The 15194-nt window shown below is 47.6% G+C and overlaps 1 protein-coding gene across 1 annotated transcript in view; it reads right to left on the bottom strand.

Moving 5' to 3' along the window:
* The window catches only part of LOC127926825 (multiple epidermal growth factor-like domains protein 11), a gene marked incomplete at its 5' end in the record, with an annotated part of 98563 nt that overhangs the window by 66727 nt on the left and 16642 nt on the right, over positions 1-15194 (bottom strand). The window contains one exon of the mRNA XM_052512446.1: positions 6033-6179. Coding sequence (XP_052368406.1) covers positions 6033-6179 — 147 coding nt within the window. The remainder of the gene's footprint in view (positions 1-6032; positions 6180-15194) is intronic.

The following is a 15194-nucleotide window of genomic DNA, read 5'->3' as shown; positions in this document are numbered from 1 at the left end:
GGAGTTAACAGGTCAGAATGATGTTTCCTTCCTGCTCTGTCTAATGAGAGGAGGAGTTAACAGGTCAGAATGATGTATCCTTCCTGCTCTGTCTAATGAGAGGAGGAGTTAACAGGTCAGAATGATGTTTCCTTCCTGCTCTGTCTAATGAGAGGAGGAGTTAACAGGTCAGAATGATGTGTCCTTCCTGCTCTGTCTAATGAGAGGAGGAGTTAACAGGTCAGAATGATGTATCCTTCCTGCTCTGTCTAATGAGAGGAGGAGTTAACAGGTCAGAATGATGTGTCCTTCCTGCTCTGTCTAATGAGAGGAGGAGTTAACAGGTCAGAATGATGTATCCTTCCTGCTCTGTCTAATGAGAGGAGGAGTTAACAGGTCAGAATGATGTATCCTTCCTGCTCTGTCTAATGAGAGGAGGAGTTAACAGGTCAGAATGATGTTTCCTTCCTTCCTGCTCTGTCTAATGAGAGGAGGAGTTAACAGGTCAGAATGATGTTTCCTTCCTTCCTGCTCTGTCTAATGAGAGGAGGAGTTAACAGGTCAGAATGATGTATCCTTCCTGCTCTGTCTAATGAGAGGAGGAGTTAACAGGTCAGAATGATGTGTCCTTCCTGCTCTGTCTAATGAGAGGAGGAGTTAACAGGTCAGAATGATGTATCCTTCCTGCTCTGTCTAATGAGAGGAGGAGTTAACAGGTCAGAATGATGTATCCTTCCTGCTCTGTCTAATGAGAGGAGGAGTTAACAGGTCAGAATGATGTGTCCTTCCTGCTCTGTCTAATGAGAGGAGGAGTTAACAGGTCAGAATGATGTATCCTTCCTGCTCTGTCTAATGAGAGGAGGAGTTAACAGGTCAGAATGATGTATCCTTCCTGCTCTGTCTAATGAGAGGAGGAGTTAACAGGTCAGAATGATGTTTCCTTCCTGCTCTGTCTAATGAGAGGAGGAGTTAACAGGTCAGAATGATGTATCCTTCCTGCTCTGTCTAATGAGAGGAGGAGTTAACAGGTCAGAATGATGTGTCCTTCCTGCTCTGTCTAATGAGAGGAGGAGTTAACAGGTCAGAATGATGTTTCCTTCCTGCTCTGTCTAATGAGAGGAGGAGTTAACAGGTCAGAATGATGTATCCTTCCTGCTCTGTCTAATGAGAGGAGGAGTTAACAGGTCAGAATGATGTATCCTTCCTGCTCTGTCTAATGAGAGGAGGAGTTAACAGGTCAGAATGATGTTTCCTTCCTGCTCTGTCTAATGAGAGGAGGAGTTAACAGGTCAGAATGATGTTTCCTTCCTGCTCTGTCTAATGAGAGGAGGAGTTAACAGGTCAGAATGATGTATCCTTCCTTCTGTCTAATGAGAGGAGGAGTTAACTCTGTCCTTCCTGCTCTGTCTAATGAGAGGAGGAGGTCAAATGATGTTTCCTTCCTGTCAATGAATGATGATGTTCCTTCCTGCTCTGTCTAATGAGAGGAGGAGTTAACAGGTCAGAATGATGTTTCCTTCCTGCTCTGTCTAATGAGAGGAGGAGTTAACAGGTCAGAATGATGTTTCCTTCCTTCCTGCTCTGTCTAATGAGAGGAGGAGTTAACAGGTCAGAATGATGTTTCCTTCCTGCTCTGTCTAATGAGAGGAGGAGTTAACAGGTCAGAATGATGTTTCCTTCCTGCTCTGTCTAATGAGAGGAGGAGTTAACAGGTCAGAATGATGTTTCCTTCCTGCCTGTCTCTGTCTAATGAGAGGAGGAGTTAACAGGTCAGAATGATGTTTCCTTCCTGCTCTGTCTAATGAGAGGAGGAGTTAACAGGTCAGAATGATGTTTCCTTCCTGCTCTGTCTAATGAGAGGAGGAGTTAACAGGTCAGAATGATGTTTCCTTCCTGCTCTGTCTAATGAGAGGAGGAGTTAACAGGTCAGAATGATGTTTCCTTCCTGCTCTGTCTAATGAGAGGAGGAGTTAACAGGTCAGAATGATGTTTCCTTCCTTCCTGCTCTGTCTAATGAGAGGAGGAGTTAACAGGTCAGAATGATGTTTCCTTCCTGCTCTGTCTAATGAGAGGAGGAGTTAACAGGTCAGAATGATGTTTCCTTCCTGCTCTGTCTAATGAGAGGAGGAGTTAACAGGTCAGAATGATGTTTCCTTCCTTCCTGCTCTGTCTAATGAGAGGAGGAGTTAACAGGTCAGAATGATGTTTTCCTTCCTTCCTGCTCTGTCTAATGAGAGGAGGAGTTAACAGGTCAGAATGATGTAATGAGAGGAGGAGTTAACAGGTCAGAATGATGTTTCCTTCCTGCTCTGTCTAATGAGAGGAGGAGTTAACAGGTCAGAATGATGTTTCCTTCCTGCTCTGTCTAATGAGAGGAGGAGTTAACAGGTCAGAATGATGTTTCCTTCCTGCTCTGTCTAATGAGAGGAGGAGTTAACAGGTCAGAATGATGTATCCTTCCTGCTCTGTCTAATGAGAGGAGGAGTTATGTATCCTTCCTGCTCTGTCTACAGGTCAGAATGATGTGTCCTTCCTGCTCTGTCTAATGAGAGGAGGAGTTAACAGGTCAGAATGATGTTTCCTTCCTGCTCTGTCTAATGAGAGGAGGAGTTAACAGGTCAGAATGATGTATCCTTCCTGCTCTGTCTAATGAGAGGAGGAGTTAACAGGTCAGAATGATGTATCCTTCCTGCTCTGTCTAATGAGAGGAGGAGTTAACAGGTCAGAATGATGTGTCCTTCCTTCCTGCTCTGTCTAATGAGAGGAGGAGTTAACAGGTCAGAATGATGTATCCTTCCTGCTCTGTCTAATGAGAGGAGGAGTTAACAGGTCAGAATGATGTGTCCTTCCTGCTCTGTCTAATGAGAGGAGGAGTTAACAGGTGAGAATGATGTATCCTTCCTGCTCTGTCTAATGAGAGGAGGAGTTAACAGGTCAGAATGATGTTTCCTTCCTGCTCTGTCTCAGTGTAATGAGAGGAGGAGTTAACAGGTCAGAATGATGTTTCCTTCCTGCTCTGTCTCAGTGTAATGAGAGGAGGAGTTAACAGGTCAGAATGATGTTTCCTTCCTGCTCTGTCTAATGAGAGGAGGAGTTAACAGGTCAGAATGATGTTTCCTTCCTTCCTGCTCTGTCTAATGAGAGGAGGAGTTAACAGGTCAGAATGATGTATCCTTCCTGCTCTGTCTAATGAGAGGAGGAGTTAACAGGTCAGAATGATGTTTCCTTCCTGCTCTGTCTAATGAGAGGAGGAGTTAACAGGTCAGAATGATGTATCCTTCCTGCTCTGTCTAATGAGAGGAGGAGTTAACAGGTCAGAATGATGTGTCCTTCCTGCTCTGTCTAATGAGAGGAGGAGTTAACAGGTCAGAATGATGTTTCCTTCCTTCCTGCTCTGTCTAATGAGAGGAGGAGTTAACAGGTCAGAATGATGTATCCTTCCTGCTCTGTCTAATGAGAGGAGGAGTTAACAGGTCAGAATGATGTTTCCTTCCTGCTCTGTCTAATGAGAGGAGGAGTTAACAGGTCAGAATGATGTGTCCTTCCTGCTCTGTCTAATGAGAGGAGGAGTTAACAGGTCAGAATGATGTGTCCTTCCTGCTCTGTCTAATGAGAGGAGGAGTTAACAGGTCAGAATGATGTATCCTTCCTGCTCTGTCTAATGAGAGGAGGAGTTAACAGGTCAGAATGATGTTTCCTTCCTGCTCTGTCTAATGAGAGGAGGAGTTAACAGGTCAGAATGATGTTTCCTTCCTGCTCTGTCTAATGAGAGGAGGAGTTAACAGGTCAGAATGATGTGTCCTTCCTTCCTGCTCTGTCTAATGAGAGGAGGAGTTAACAGGTCAGAATGATGTATCCTTCCTGCTCTGTCTAATGAGAGGAGGAGTTAACAGGTCAGAATGATGTTTCCTTCCTTCCTGCTCTGTCTAATGAGAGGAGGAGTTAACAGGTCAGAATGATGTGTCCTTCCTGCTCTGTCTAATGAGAGGAGGAGTTAACAGGTCAGAATGATGTATCCTTCCTGCTCTGTCTAATGAGAGGAGGAGTTAACAGGTCAGAATGATGTATCCTTCCTGCTCTGTCTAATGAGAGGAGGAGTTAACAGGTCAGAATGATGTGTCCTTCCTGCTCTGTCTAATGAGAGGAGGAGTTAACAGGTCAGAATGATGTTTCCTTCCTGCTCTGTCTAATGAGAGGAGGAGTTAACAGGTCAGAATGATGTATCCTTCCTGCTCTGTCTAATGAGAGGAGGAGTTAACAGGTCAGAATGATGTTTCCTTCCTTCCTGCTCTGTCTAATGAGAGGAGGAGTTAACAGGTGAGAATGATGTGTCCTTCCTGCTCTGTCTAATGAGAGGAGGAGTTAACAGGTCAGAATGATGTGTCCTTCCTTCCTGCTCTGTCTAATGAGAGGAGGAGTTAACAGGTCAGAATGATGTATCCTTCCTGCTCTGTCTAATGACAGGAGGAGTTAACAGGTCAGAATGATGTATCCTTCCTGCTCTGTCTAATGAGAGGAGGAGTTAACAGGTCAGAATGATGTGTCCTTCCTGCTCTGTCTAATGAGAGGAGGAGTTAACAGGTCAGAATGATGTTTCCTTCCTGCTCTGTCTAATGAGAGGAGGAGTTAACAGGTCAGAATGATGTGTCCTTCCTGCTCTGTCTAATGAGAGGAGGAGTTAACAGGTCAGAATGATGTATCCTTCCTTCCTGCTCTGTCTAATGAGAGGAGGAGTTAACAGGTCAGAATGATGTTTCCTTCCTGCTCTGTCTAATGAGAGGAGGAGTTAACAGGTCAGAATGATGTTTCCTTCCTGCTCTGTCTAATGAGAGGAGGAGTTAACAGGTCAGAATGATGTATCCTTCCTGCTCTGTCTAATGAGAGGAGGAGTTAACAGGTCAGAATGATGTATCCTTCCTGCTCTGTCTAATGAGAGGAGGAGTTAACAGGTCAGAATGATGTGTCCTTCCTGCTCTGTCTAATGAGAGGAGGAGTTAACAGGTCAGAATGATGTGTCCTTCCTGCTCTGTCTAATGAGAGGAGGAGTTAACAGGTCAGAATGATGTGTCCTTCCTGCTCTGTCTAATGAGAGGAGGAGTTAACAGGTCAGAATGATGTGTCCTTCCTGCTCTGTCTAATGAGAGGAGGAGTTAACAGGTCAGAATGATGTATCCTTCCTGCTCTGTCTAATGAGAGGAGGAGTTAACAGGTCAGAATGATGTTTCCTTCCTGCTCTGTCTAATGAGAGGAGGAGTTAACAGGTCAGAATGATGTGTCCTTCCTGCTCTGTCTAATGAGAGGAGGAGTTAACAGGTCAGAATGATGTATCCTTCCTGCTCTGTCTAATGAGAGGAGGAGTTAACAGGTCAGAATGATGTATCCTTCCTGCTCTGTCTAATGAGAGGAGGAGTTAACAGGTCAGAATGATGTTTCCTTCCTGCTCTGTCTAATGAGAGGAGGAGTTAACAGGTCAGAATGATGTGTCCTTCCTGCTCTGTCTAATGAGAGGAGGAGTTAACAGGTCAGAATGATGTATCCTTCCTGCTCTGTCTAATGAGAGGAGGAGTTAACAGGTCAGAATGATGTTTCCTTCCTGCTCTGTCTAATGAGAGGAGGAGTTAACAGGTCAGAATGATGTTTCCTTCCTGCTCTGTCTAATGAGAGGAGGAGTTAACAGGTCAGAATGATGTATCCTTCCTGCTCTGTCTAATGAGAGGAGGAGTTAACAGGTCAGAATGATGTTTCCTTCCTGCTCTGTCTCAGTGTAAATCATATAATACACACAGACATTATATTTTACCTAGACATACACACAGAGATGAAGGCAAGTCTACGTAGGAACACATACGCAAATACACACATGTCAGAGAGGCCATTTTACTTGACTAGCAGCCCTGATTATGTGTGTGTGTGTGTGTGTGTGTGTGTGTGTGTGTGTGTGTGTGTGTGTGTGTGTGTGTGTGTGTGTGTGTGTGTGTGTGTGTGTGTGTGTGTGTGTGTGTGTGTGTGTGTGTGTGTGTGTGTGTGTGTGTGTGTGTGTATTGTTCTCTTACTGCGTCTGCAGGAAGTGCCTCTGTATCCGGGGGCACACACACACGTCCCGTCCTCCGGTGAGCAGGAGCCTCCGTTCTCACAGGTACAGGAGTAGGAGCAGTCTGGGCCCCATCGGCCCTCCACACACACACTGTCACAGTTCACACCTGGAGGAAACATGGGGAACACCGCTCAGTAACTCATCTTACTGGGCAGAGTCTGGGGCCCTCCCTCAGAGTCTGGGGCCCTCCCTCATCTCATCAGAGTCTGGGGCCCTCCCTCAGAGTCTGGGGCCCTCCCTCAGTCTGGGGCCCTCCCTCATCTCATCAGAGTCTGGGGCCCTCCCTCATCTCATCAGAGTCTGGGGCCCTCCCTCATCTCATCAGAGTCTGGGGCCCTCCCTCAGAGTCTGGGCCCCTCCCTCATCTCATCAGAGTCTGGGGCCCTCCCTCAGAGTCTGGGGCCCTCCCTCAGAATCTGGGGCCCTCCCTCATCTCATCAGAGTCTGGGGCCCTCCCTCAGAGTCTGGGGCCCTCCCTCAGAGTCTGGGGCCCTCCCTCAGAGTCTGGGGCCCTCCCTCAGAGTCTGGGGCCCTCCCTCAGAGTCTGGGGCCCTCCCTCATCTCATCAGAGTCTGGGGCCCTCCCTCAGAGTCTGGGGCCCTCCCTCAGAGTCTGGGGCTCTCCCTCAGAGTCTGGGGCCCTCCCTCAGAGTCTGGGGCCCTCCCTCATCTCATCAGAGTCTGGGGCCCTCCCTCAGAGTCTGGGGCCCTCCCTCATCTCATCAGAGTCTGGGGATTATAAAGGATTTGTGAATGGAAGAGACGGAGACAGAAACGGAGAGACAGAGACAGAGAGACAGAGTGATAGTTAGCTTTCTCTCCTTCCTTACATTTACATTTACATTTAAGTCATTTAGCAGACGCTCTTATCCAGAGCGACTTACAAATTGGTGCATTCACCTTATGACATCCAGTGGAACAGCCACTTTACAATAGTGCATCTAAATCTTTTAAGGGGGGGGGGGGTGAGAAGGATTACTTTATCCTATCCTAGGTATTCCTTAAAGAGGTGGGGTTTCAGGTGTCTCCGGAAGGTGGTGATTGACTCCGCTGTCCTGGCGTCGTGAGGGAGTTTGTTCCACCATTGGGGGGCCAGAGCAGCGAACAGTTTTGACTGGGCTGAGCGGGAACTGTACTTCCTCAGTGGTAGGGAGGCGAGCAGGCCAGAGGTGGATGAACGCAGTGCCCTTGTTTGGGTGTAGGGCCTGATCAGAGCCTGGAGGTACTGAGGTGCCGTTCCCCTCACAGCTCCGTAGGCAAGCACCATGGTCTTGTAGCGGATGCGAGCTTCAACTGGAAGCCAGTGGAGAGAGCGGAGGAGAGGGGTGACGTGAGAGAACTTGGGAAGGTTGAACACCAGACGGGCTGCGGCGTTCTGGATGAGTTGTAGGGGTTTAATGGCACAGGCAGGGAGCCCAGCCAACAGCGAAATGAGTTGCAGTAATCCAGACGGGAGATGACAAGTGCCTGGATTAGGACCTGCGCCGCTTCCTGTGTGAGGCAGGGTCGTACTCTGCGGATGTTGTAGAGCATGAACCTACAGGAACGGGCCACCGCCTTGATGTTAGTTGAGAACGACAGGGTGTTGTCCAGGATCACGCCAAGGTTCTTAGCGCTCTGGGAGGAGGACACAATGGAGTTGTCAACCGTGATGGCGAGATCATGGAACGGGCAGTCCTTCCCCGGGAGGAAGAGCAGCTCCGCCTTCCTCTCCCCTCTGAGTGCCCCTTTCTAACCCCTATCGTCCAGGGAGAGACAGAACTAAATTAAACAGGAACAGTCCCAGAGATGGGAGAAAGGTAGAGTCCCAGGGAGAGATGGAGAAAGGTAGAGTCCCAGGGAGAGATGGAGAAAGGCAGAGTCCCAGGGAGAGATGGAGAAAGGTAGAGTCCCAGGGAGAGATGGAGAAAGGTAGAGTCCCAGGGAGAGATGGAGAAAGGTAGAGTCCCAGGGAGAGATGGAGAAAGGTAGAGTCCCAGGGAGAGATGGAGAAAGGTAGAGTCCCAGGGAGAGATGGAGAAAGGTAGAGTCCCAGGGAGAGATGGAGAAAGGTAGAGTCCCAGGGAGAGATGGAGAAAGGTAGAGTCCCAGGGAGAGATGGAGAAAGGTAGAGTCCCAGGGAGAGATGGAGAAAGGTAGAGTCCCAGGGAGAGATGGAGAAAGGTAGAGTCCCAGGGAGAGATGGAGAAAGGTAGAGTCCCAGGGAGAGATGGAGAAAGGTAGAGTCCCAGGGAGAGATGGAGAAAGGTAGAGTCCCAGGGAGAGATGGAGAAAGGTAGAGTCCCAGGGAGAGATGGAGAAAGGTAGAGTCCCAGGGAGAGATGGAGAAAGGTAGAGTCCCAAGGAGAGATGGAGAAAGGTAGAGTCCCAGGGAGAGATGGAGAAAGGTAGAGTCATCAGCGAGAGATGGAGAAAGGTAGAGTCCCAGGGAGAGATGGAGAAAGGTAGAGTCCCAGGGAGAGATGGAGAAAGGTAGAGTCCCAAGGAGAGATGGAGAAAGGTAGAGTCCCAGGGAGAGATGGAGAAAGGTAGAGTCCCAGGGAGAGATGGGGAAAGGTAGAGTCCCAGGGAGAGATGGAGAAAGGTAGAGTCCCAGGGAGAGATGGAGAAAGGTAGAGTCCCAGGGAGAGATGGAGAAAGGTAGAGTCCCAGGGAGATGATGGAGAATGGAGGTAGAGTCCCAAGGAGAGATGGAGAAAGGTAGAGTCCCAGGGAGAGATGGCATTGGTAGCATTAGCAGTGCTTCTCAAATTGTGTGTGTGTGTGTGTGTGTGTGTGTGTGTGTGTGTGTGTGTGTGTGTGTGTGTGTGTGTGTGTGTGTGTGTGTGTGTGTGTGTGTAGTCTGTCTCAGCAGGACTGGGTTGAGGAACTGAGGACTCACTGGGGATTTAACTAGAACAGAATCCCTGGGTCTAACACACTCACACCCAAACACAACACACACACACACCCAAACACACACTCCTGCGACTCCCAGAACTCCACACTCTTCCAAGCTGTCCTCTCTGTTCCAGACTCATTAGAAGTTGCTCTGACAGAACAGAGAGAGAATATGTGAGTGGGCTTCAGCCATTATAACATCATTAATAAAGTAGATCTGTCTATAACCTGCTGGGTCTATGAAGACCAGATGAATCTAGACTGGAACTCCTACGTACCGCAGAGATGAGGTGGAGAGATGGAGGGATGGGTAGAGGAATGGGTAGACTGATGGAGGGATGGGTAGAGGGATGGGTAGAGGGATGGGTAGAGGGATGGGTAGAGGAATGGGTAGACTGATGGAGGGATGGGTAGAGGGATGGAGGGATGGGTAGAGGGATGGGTAGAGGGCTGGGTAGAGGGATGGGTAGAGGGATGGGTAGAGGGATGGGTAGACTGATGGAGGGATGGGTAGAGGGATGGGTAGAGGGATGGGTAGAGGGATGGGTAGAGGGATGGGTAGACTGATGGAGGGATGGGTAGAGGGATGGAGGGATGGGTAGAGGGATGGGTAGAGGGATGGGTAGAGGGATGGGTAGAGGGATGGGTAGAGGGATGGGTAGAGGGATGGGTAGAGGAATGGGTAGACTGATGGAGGGATGGGTAGAGGGATGGGTAGAGGGATGGGTAGAGGAATGGGTAGACTGATGGAGGGATGGGTAGAGGGATGGGTAGAGGGCTTCAGCCATTATAACATCATTAATAAAGCAGATCTGTCTATAACCTGCTGGGTAGAGGGATGGAGGGATGGGTAGAGGGATGGGTAGAGGGATGGGTAGAGGGATGGGTAGAGGGATGGGTAGAGGGATGGGTAGAGGGATGGGTAGAGGGATGGAGGGATGGGTAGAGGGATGGAGGGTTGGGTAGAGGGATGGAAGGATGGGTAGAGGGATGGAGGGATGGGTAGAGGGATGGAAGGATGGGTAGAGGGATGGGTAGAGGGATGGGTAGAGGGATGGAAGGATGGGTAGAGGGATGGGTAGAGGGATGGGTAGAGGGATGGAAGGATGGGTAGAGGGATGGGTAGAGGGATGGGTAGAGGGATGGGTAGAGGGATGGAGGGATGGGTAGAGGGGTAGAGGGATGGAGGGTTGGGTAGAGGGATAGAGGGATGGGTAGAGGGATGAGAGGGATGGGTAGAGGGGGTAGAGGGATGGGTAGAGGGATGAGTAGAGGGATGGGTAGAGGGATGGGTAGAGGGATGGGTAGAGGGATGGAGGGATGGGTAGAGGGATGGAGGGATGGGTAGAGGGATAGAGGGATGGGTAGAGGGGTAGAGGGATGGGTAGAGGAATGGAGGGATGGGTAGAGGGATAGAGGGATGGGTAGAGGGATAGAGGGATGGCAGAGAGATGGAGGGATGGGTAGAGGGATGGAGGGATGGGTAGAGGGATGGAGGGATGCGTAGAGGGATGGAGGGATGGGTAGAGGGATGGAGGGATGGGTAGAGGGATGGAGGGATGGGTAGAGGGATGGAGGGATGGGTAGAGGGATAGAGGGATGGGTAGAGGGATAGAGGGATGGGTAGAGGGATAGAGGGATGGGTAGAGGGATGGATAGAGGGATGGAGGGATGGGTAGAGGGATGGGTAGAGGGATGGAGGGATGGGTAGAGGGATGGGTAGAGGGATGGATAGAGGGATGGAGGGATGGGTAGAGGGATGGGTGGAGGGATGGGTAGAGGGATGGGTAGAGGGATGGGTAGAGGGATGGGTAGAGGGATGGGTGGAGGGATGGGTAGGGAGGGATGGAGGGATGGGTAGAGGGATGGAGGGATGGGTAGAGGGATAGAGGGATGGGTAGAGGGGTAGAGGAATGGAGGGATGGGTAGAGGGATAGAGGGATGGGTAGAGGGATAGAGGGATGGCAGAGGATGGAGGGATGGGTAGAGGGATGGAGGGATGGGTAGAGGGATGGAGGGATGGGTAGAGGGATAGAGGGATGGCAGAGAGATGGAGGGATGGGTAGAGGGATGGAGGGATGGGTAGAGGGATAAAGGGATAGGTAGAGGGATGGAGGGATGGGTAGAGGGGTAGAGGGATGGGTAGAGGGATGGAGGGATGGGTAGAGGGATGGGTAGAGGGATGGAGGGATGGGTAGAGAGATGGAGGGATGGGTAGAGGGATGGGTAGAGGGATGGAGGGATGGGTAGAGGGATGGGTAGAGGGATGGGTAGAGGGATGGAGGGATGGGTAGAGGGATAGAGGGATGGGTAGAGGGATGGAGGGATGGGGTAGACCGTCTATAATGACAGTACTCAGACAGACCATTCATAATGACAGTACTCAGACAGACCATTCATAATGACAGTACTCAGACAGACCATTCATAATGACAGTACTCAGACAGACCATTCATAATGACAGTACTCAGACAGACCATTCATAATGACAGTACTCAGACAGACCATTCATAATGACAGTACTACAGACAGACCATTCATAATGACAGTACTCAGACAGACCATTCATAATGACAGTACTCAGACAGACCATTCATCATGACAGTACTCAGACAGACCATTCATCATGACAGTACTCAGACAGACCATTCATAATGACAGTACTCAGACAGACCATTCATAATGACAGTACTCAGACAGACCATTCATAATGACAGTACTCAGACAGACCATTCATAATGACAGTACTCAGACAGACCATTCATAATGACAGTACTCAGACAGACCATTCATAATGACAGTACTCAGACAGACCATTCATAATGACAGTACTCAGACCATTCATAATGACAGTACTCAGACCATTCATAATGACAGTACTCAGACCATTCATAATGACAGTACTCAGACCATTCATAATGACAGTACTCAGACAGACCATTCATAATGACAGTACTCAGACAGACCATTCATAATGACAGTACTCAGACAGACCATTCATAATGACAGTACTCAGACAGACCATTCATAATGACAGTACTCAGACAGACCATTCATAATGACAGTACTCAGACAGACCATTCATAATGACAGTACTCAGACAGACCATTCATAATGACAGTACTCAGACAGAACATTCATAATGACAGTACTCAGACAGACCATTCATAATGACAGTACTCAGACAGACCATTCATAATGACAGTACTCAGACAGACCATTCATAATAACAGTACTCAGACAGACCATTCATAATGACAGTACTCAGACAGACCATTCATAATGACAGTACTCAGACAGACCATTCATAATAACAGTACCCAGACAGACCATTCATAATGACAGTACTCAGACCATTCATAATGACAGTACTCAGACCATTCATAATAACAGTACTCAGACCATTCATAATGACAGTACTCAGACAGACCATTCATAATGACAGTACTCAGACCATTCATAATGACAGTACTCAGACCATTCATAAAAACAGCTTTCAGAAACTCCGAGAGCTCTTTCACAGAAGAGGCAGTGATCTCCTGCTGAATGTTGTTTACGCTGTCTGCCTTTGGAAAAACCGTGATGGCTTCTCACAGCGGGACAACAAGAAAAAACATGTTCCTGTAAATTCATTTCAAATGTCACACCTAAGCACAGTGCATTTCACCAGAGGAGGTAGTATTTAACTGTAAAACAGCTTCGCCATCCAATCCAAAAATTCCTCTTTCTTCCTCCACAATCGTCCTGTACCCATCTAGCCCAACCGGATTTCTCTTCAGGCATTATCTTTGGCCAGCCCCTCATCACTCAGGACCTCAGAGTGTTAATGAAATCCAGAGGAGAGAAGAGAACCATCCTGTCAGTTGTAATTCCAGGCATGAATCAGCCCTGGGGTCACGGGGGTCACGGCTTCACCTCAGTCCGTCGTTATACTGCCGTCATCCCCCCGTTGTGATTCTAAACGTCCAGAGATGATCCAACCCTGATCCTTCCTCTGACATCCATCATTGTCCCTGTTCCCCCTCATACAGCAGTCCTAATGGTAGTCAGAGAGGGACAGGGAGCGCACACGCACGCACGCAGGCACACACACACACACACCAGTGTGGAGCAGGGACCCTATGACATACCATGCAGTCCTAATAGCACACAGCACTGTGCAGGACAGGAAGCTGCTCTCCTCTCCTCTCCTCTCCTCTCCTCTCCTCTCCTCTCCTACTCTCTCTTCTCCTCTCCTACTCTCTCCTCTCCCACTCTCTCCTACTCTCTCCTCTCCTCTCCTACTCTCTCATCACCTCTCCCACTCTCTCCTACTCTCTCCACTCAACCATTATCTCTCCTCTCCACCTCTGTCCTCTCCTATCCACCTCTCCTCTCCTATTCTCTCCTCTCCTCTTCACCTCTCCTTTCCACCTCTCCTCTCCTACTCTCTCCTCTCCTCTTCACCTCTCCTCTCCACCTCTCCTCTCCTATTCTCTCCTCTCCTCTTCACCTCTCCTATCCACCTCTCCTCTCCTATTCTCTCCTCTCCTCTTCACCTCTCCTATCCACCTCTCCTCTCCTATTCTCTCCTCTCCTCTTCACCTCTCCTCTCCACCTCTCCTCTCCTATTCTCTCCTCTCCTCTTCACCTCTCCTATCCACCTCTCCTCTCCTATTCTCTCCTCTCCTCTTCACCTCTCCTCTCCACCTCTCCTCTCCTATTCTCTCCTTTCCACCTCACCTCTCCACCTCTGTCCTCTCCTATCCACCTCTCCTCTCCTACTCTCTCTTCTCCTCTCCTACTCTCTCCTCTCCCACTCTCTCCTACTCTCTCCTCTCCTCTCCTACTCTCTCATCGCCTCTCCCACTCTCTCCTACTCTCTCCACTCAACCATTATCTCTCCTCTCCACCTCTCCACCTCTGTCCTCTCCTATCCACCTCTCCTCTCCTACTCTCTCCTCTCCTCTTCACCTCTCCTCTCCACCTCTCCTCTCCTATTCTCTCCTTTCCACCTCTCCTCTCCACCTCTGTCCTCTCCTATCCACCTCTCCTCTCCTACTCTCTCCTCTCCTACTCTCTCCTCTCCTCCCTCTGCGCTCATATCCTCTCCTCTCCTCTCATCTCTACCTCCTCTTCTCTCCTCTCATCTCCTCTCCTCCTCTCCTTTTCACCTCTCTCCACTCTTATCCACCTCTCTCCTCCTCCATCCATTAGTCATTCTGCAGATAATCTTCTTTCTAATGATCCTAAACCTCCTTCACTCTCAAACGCTGTGACTTTGACATCAGAGCGACCAGCCTCATCAGACCGGCTGTGATTCTCATTCATTACTGTGGCTCTGACTGAAACCCTGCAGAGTCTCATGCTGATGCAATGGACAGACTGACGGCTCACACTCAGACCCATCTATTATTATTATTATTATTGTTAGTATTATTATTATTATTGTTATTATTATTATCTAATGTTACTATTATTATTGTTATTATTATTATTATTTATTATTATTGTTATTATTATAATTAATGTTAGTCCATTATTATTATTATTATGGGTAATGTTACTATTATTATTATTAGTTATTATTATAATGGATAATGTTAGTATTATTATTGTTATTATTATTTATAATTATTGTTATTATTATTATTATTTATTATTATTGTTATTATTATTATGGTTAGTGTTAGTATTATTCTTGTTATTATTACTGTTGTTATTATTTTAATTGTTATTATTATGGTTAGTGTTAGTATTATTCTTGTTTTATTATTATTGTTAGTGTTACTATTGTTATTATTATTGTTGGAATTATTATCGTTACTATTATTATTGTTATTATTATTGTTGGAATTATTATTGTTATTATTATTATTGTTATTATTATTATTATTGTTATTATTATTATTGTTTTATTGTTATTAGGGTTGTCCTTGGTTAATGAAATGACAAAACATTACTGGTGACTTTGACAAGCTGATTATCCAACACTATCATATCCAACACTATGGCTAGATCATAAACACTGCAGATCATATCCATGCTGATAGATCATATCCAACACTATGATAGATCATATCAACACTATGATAGACCCATCTATGGTATCATTATTATTAGATCATAGATTATTCCAACACTATGTTAGATCATTATTATGATAGATCATATATTGATAGATCATATGTTATGATAGATCATATCAACACTATGATAGATCATATTAACACTATGATAGATCATATCCAACACTATGGTAG

This window comes from Oncorhynchus keta, unplaced genomic scaffold (genome assembly GCF_023373465.1).
Source record: "Oncorhynchus keta strain PuntledgeMale-10-30-2019 unplaced genomic scaffold, Oket_V2 Un_contig_8401_pilon_pilon, whole genome shotgun sequence".
Lineage (NCBI taxonomy): Eukaryota > Metazoa > Chordata > Actinopteri > Salmoniformes > Salmonidae > Oncorhynchus > Oncorhynchus keta.
This window is presented reverse-complemented; position numbering and strand designations above follow the sequence as displayed.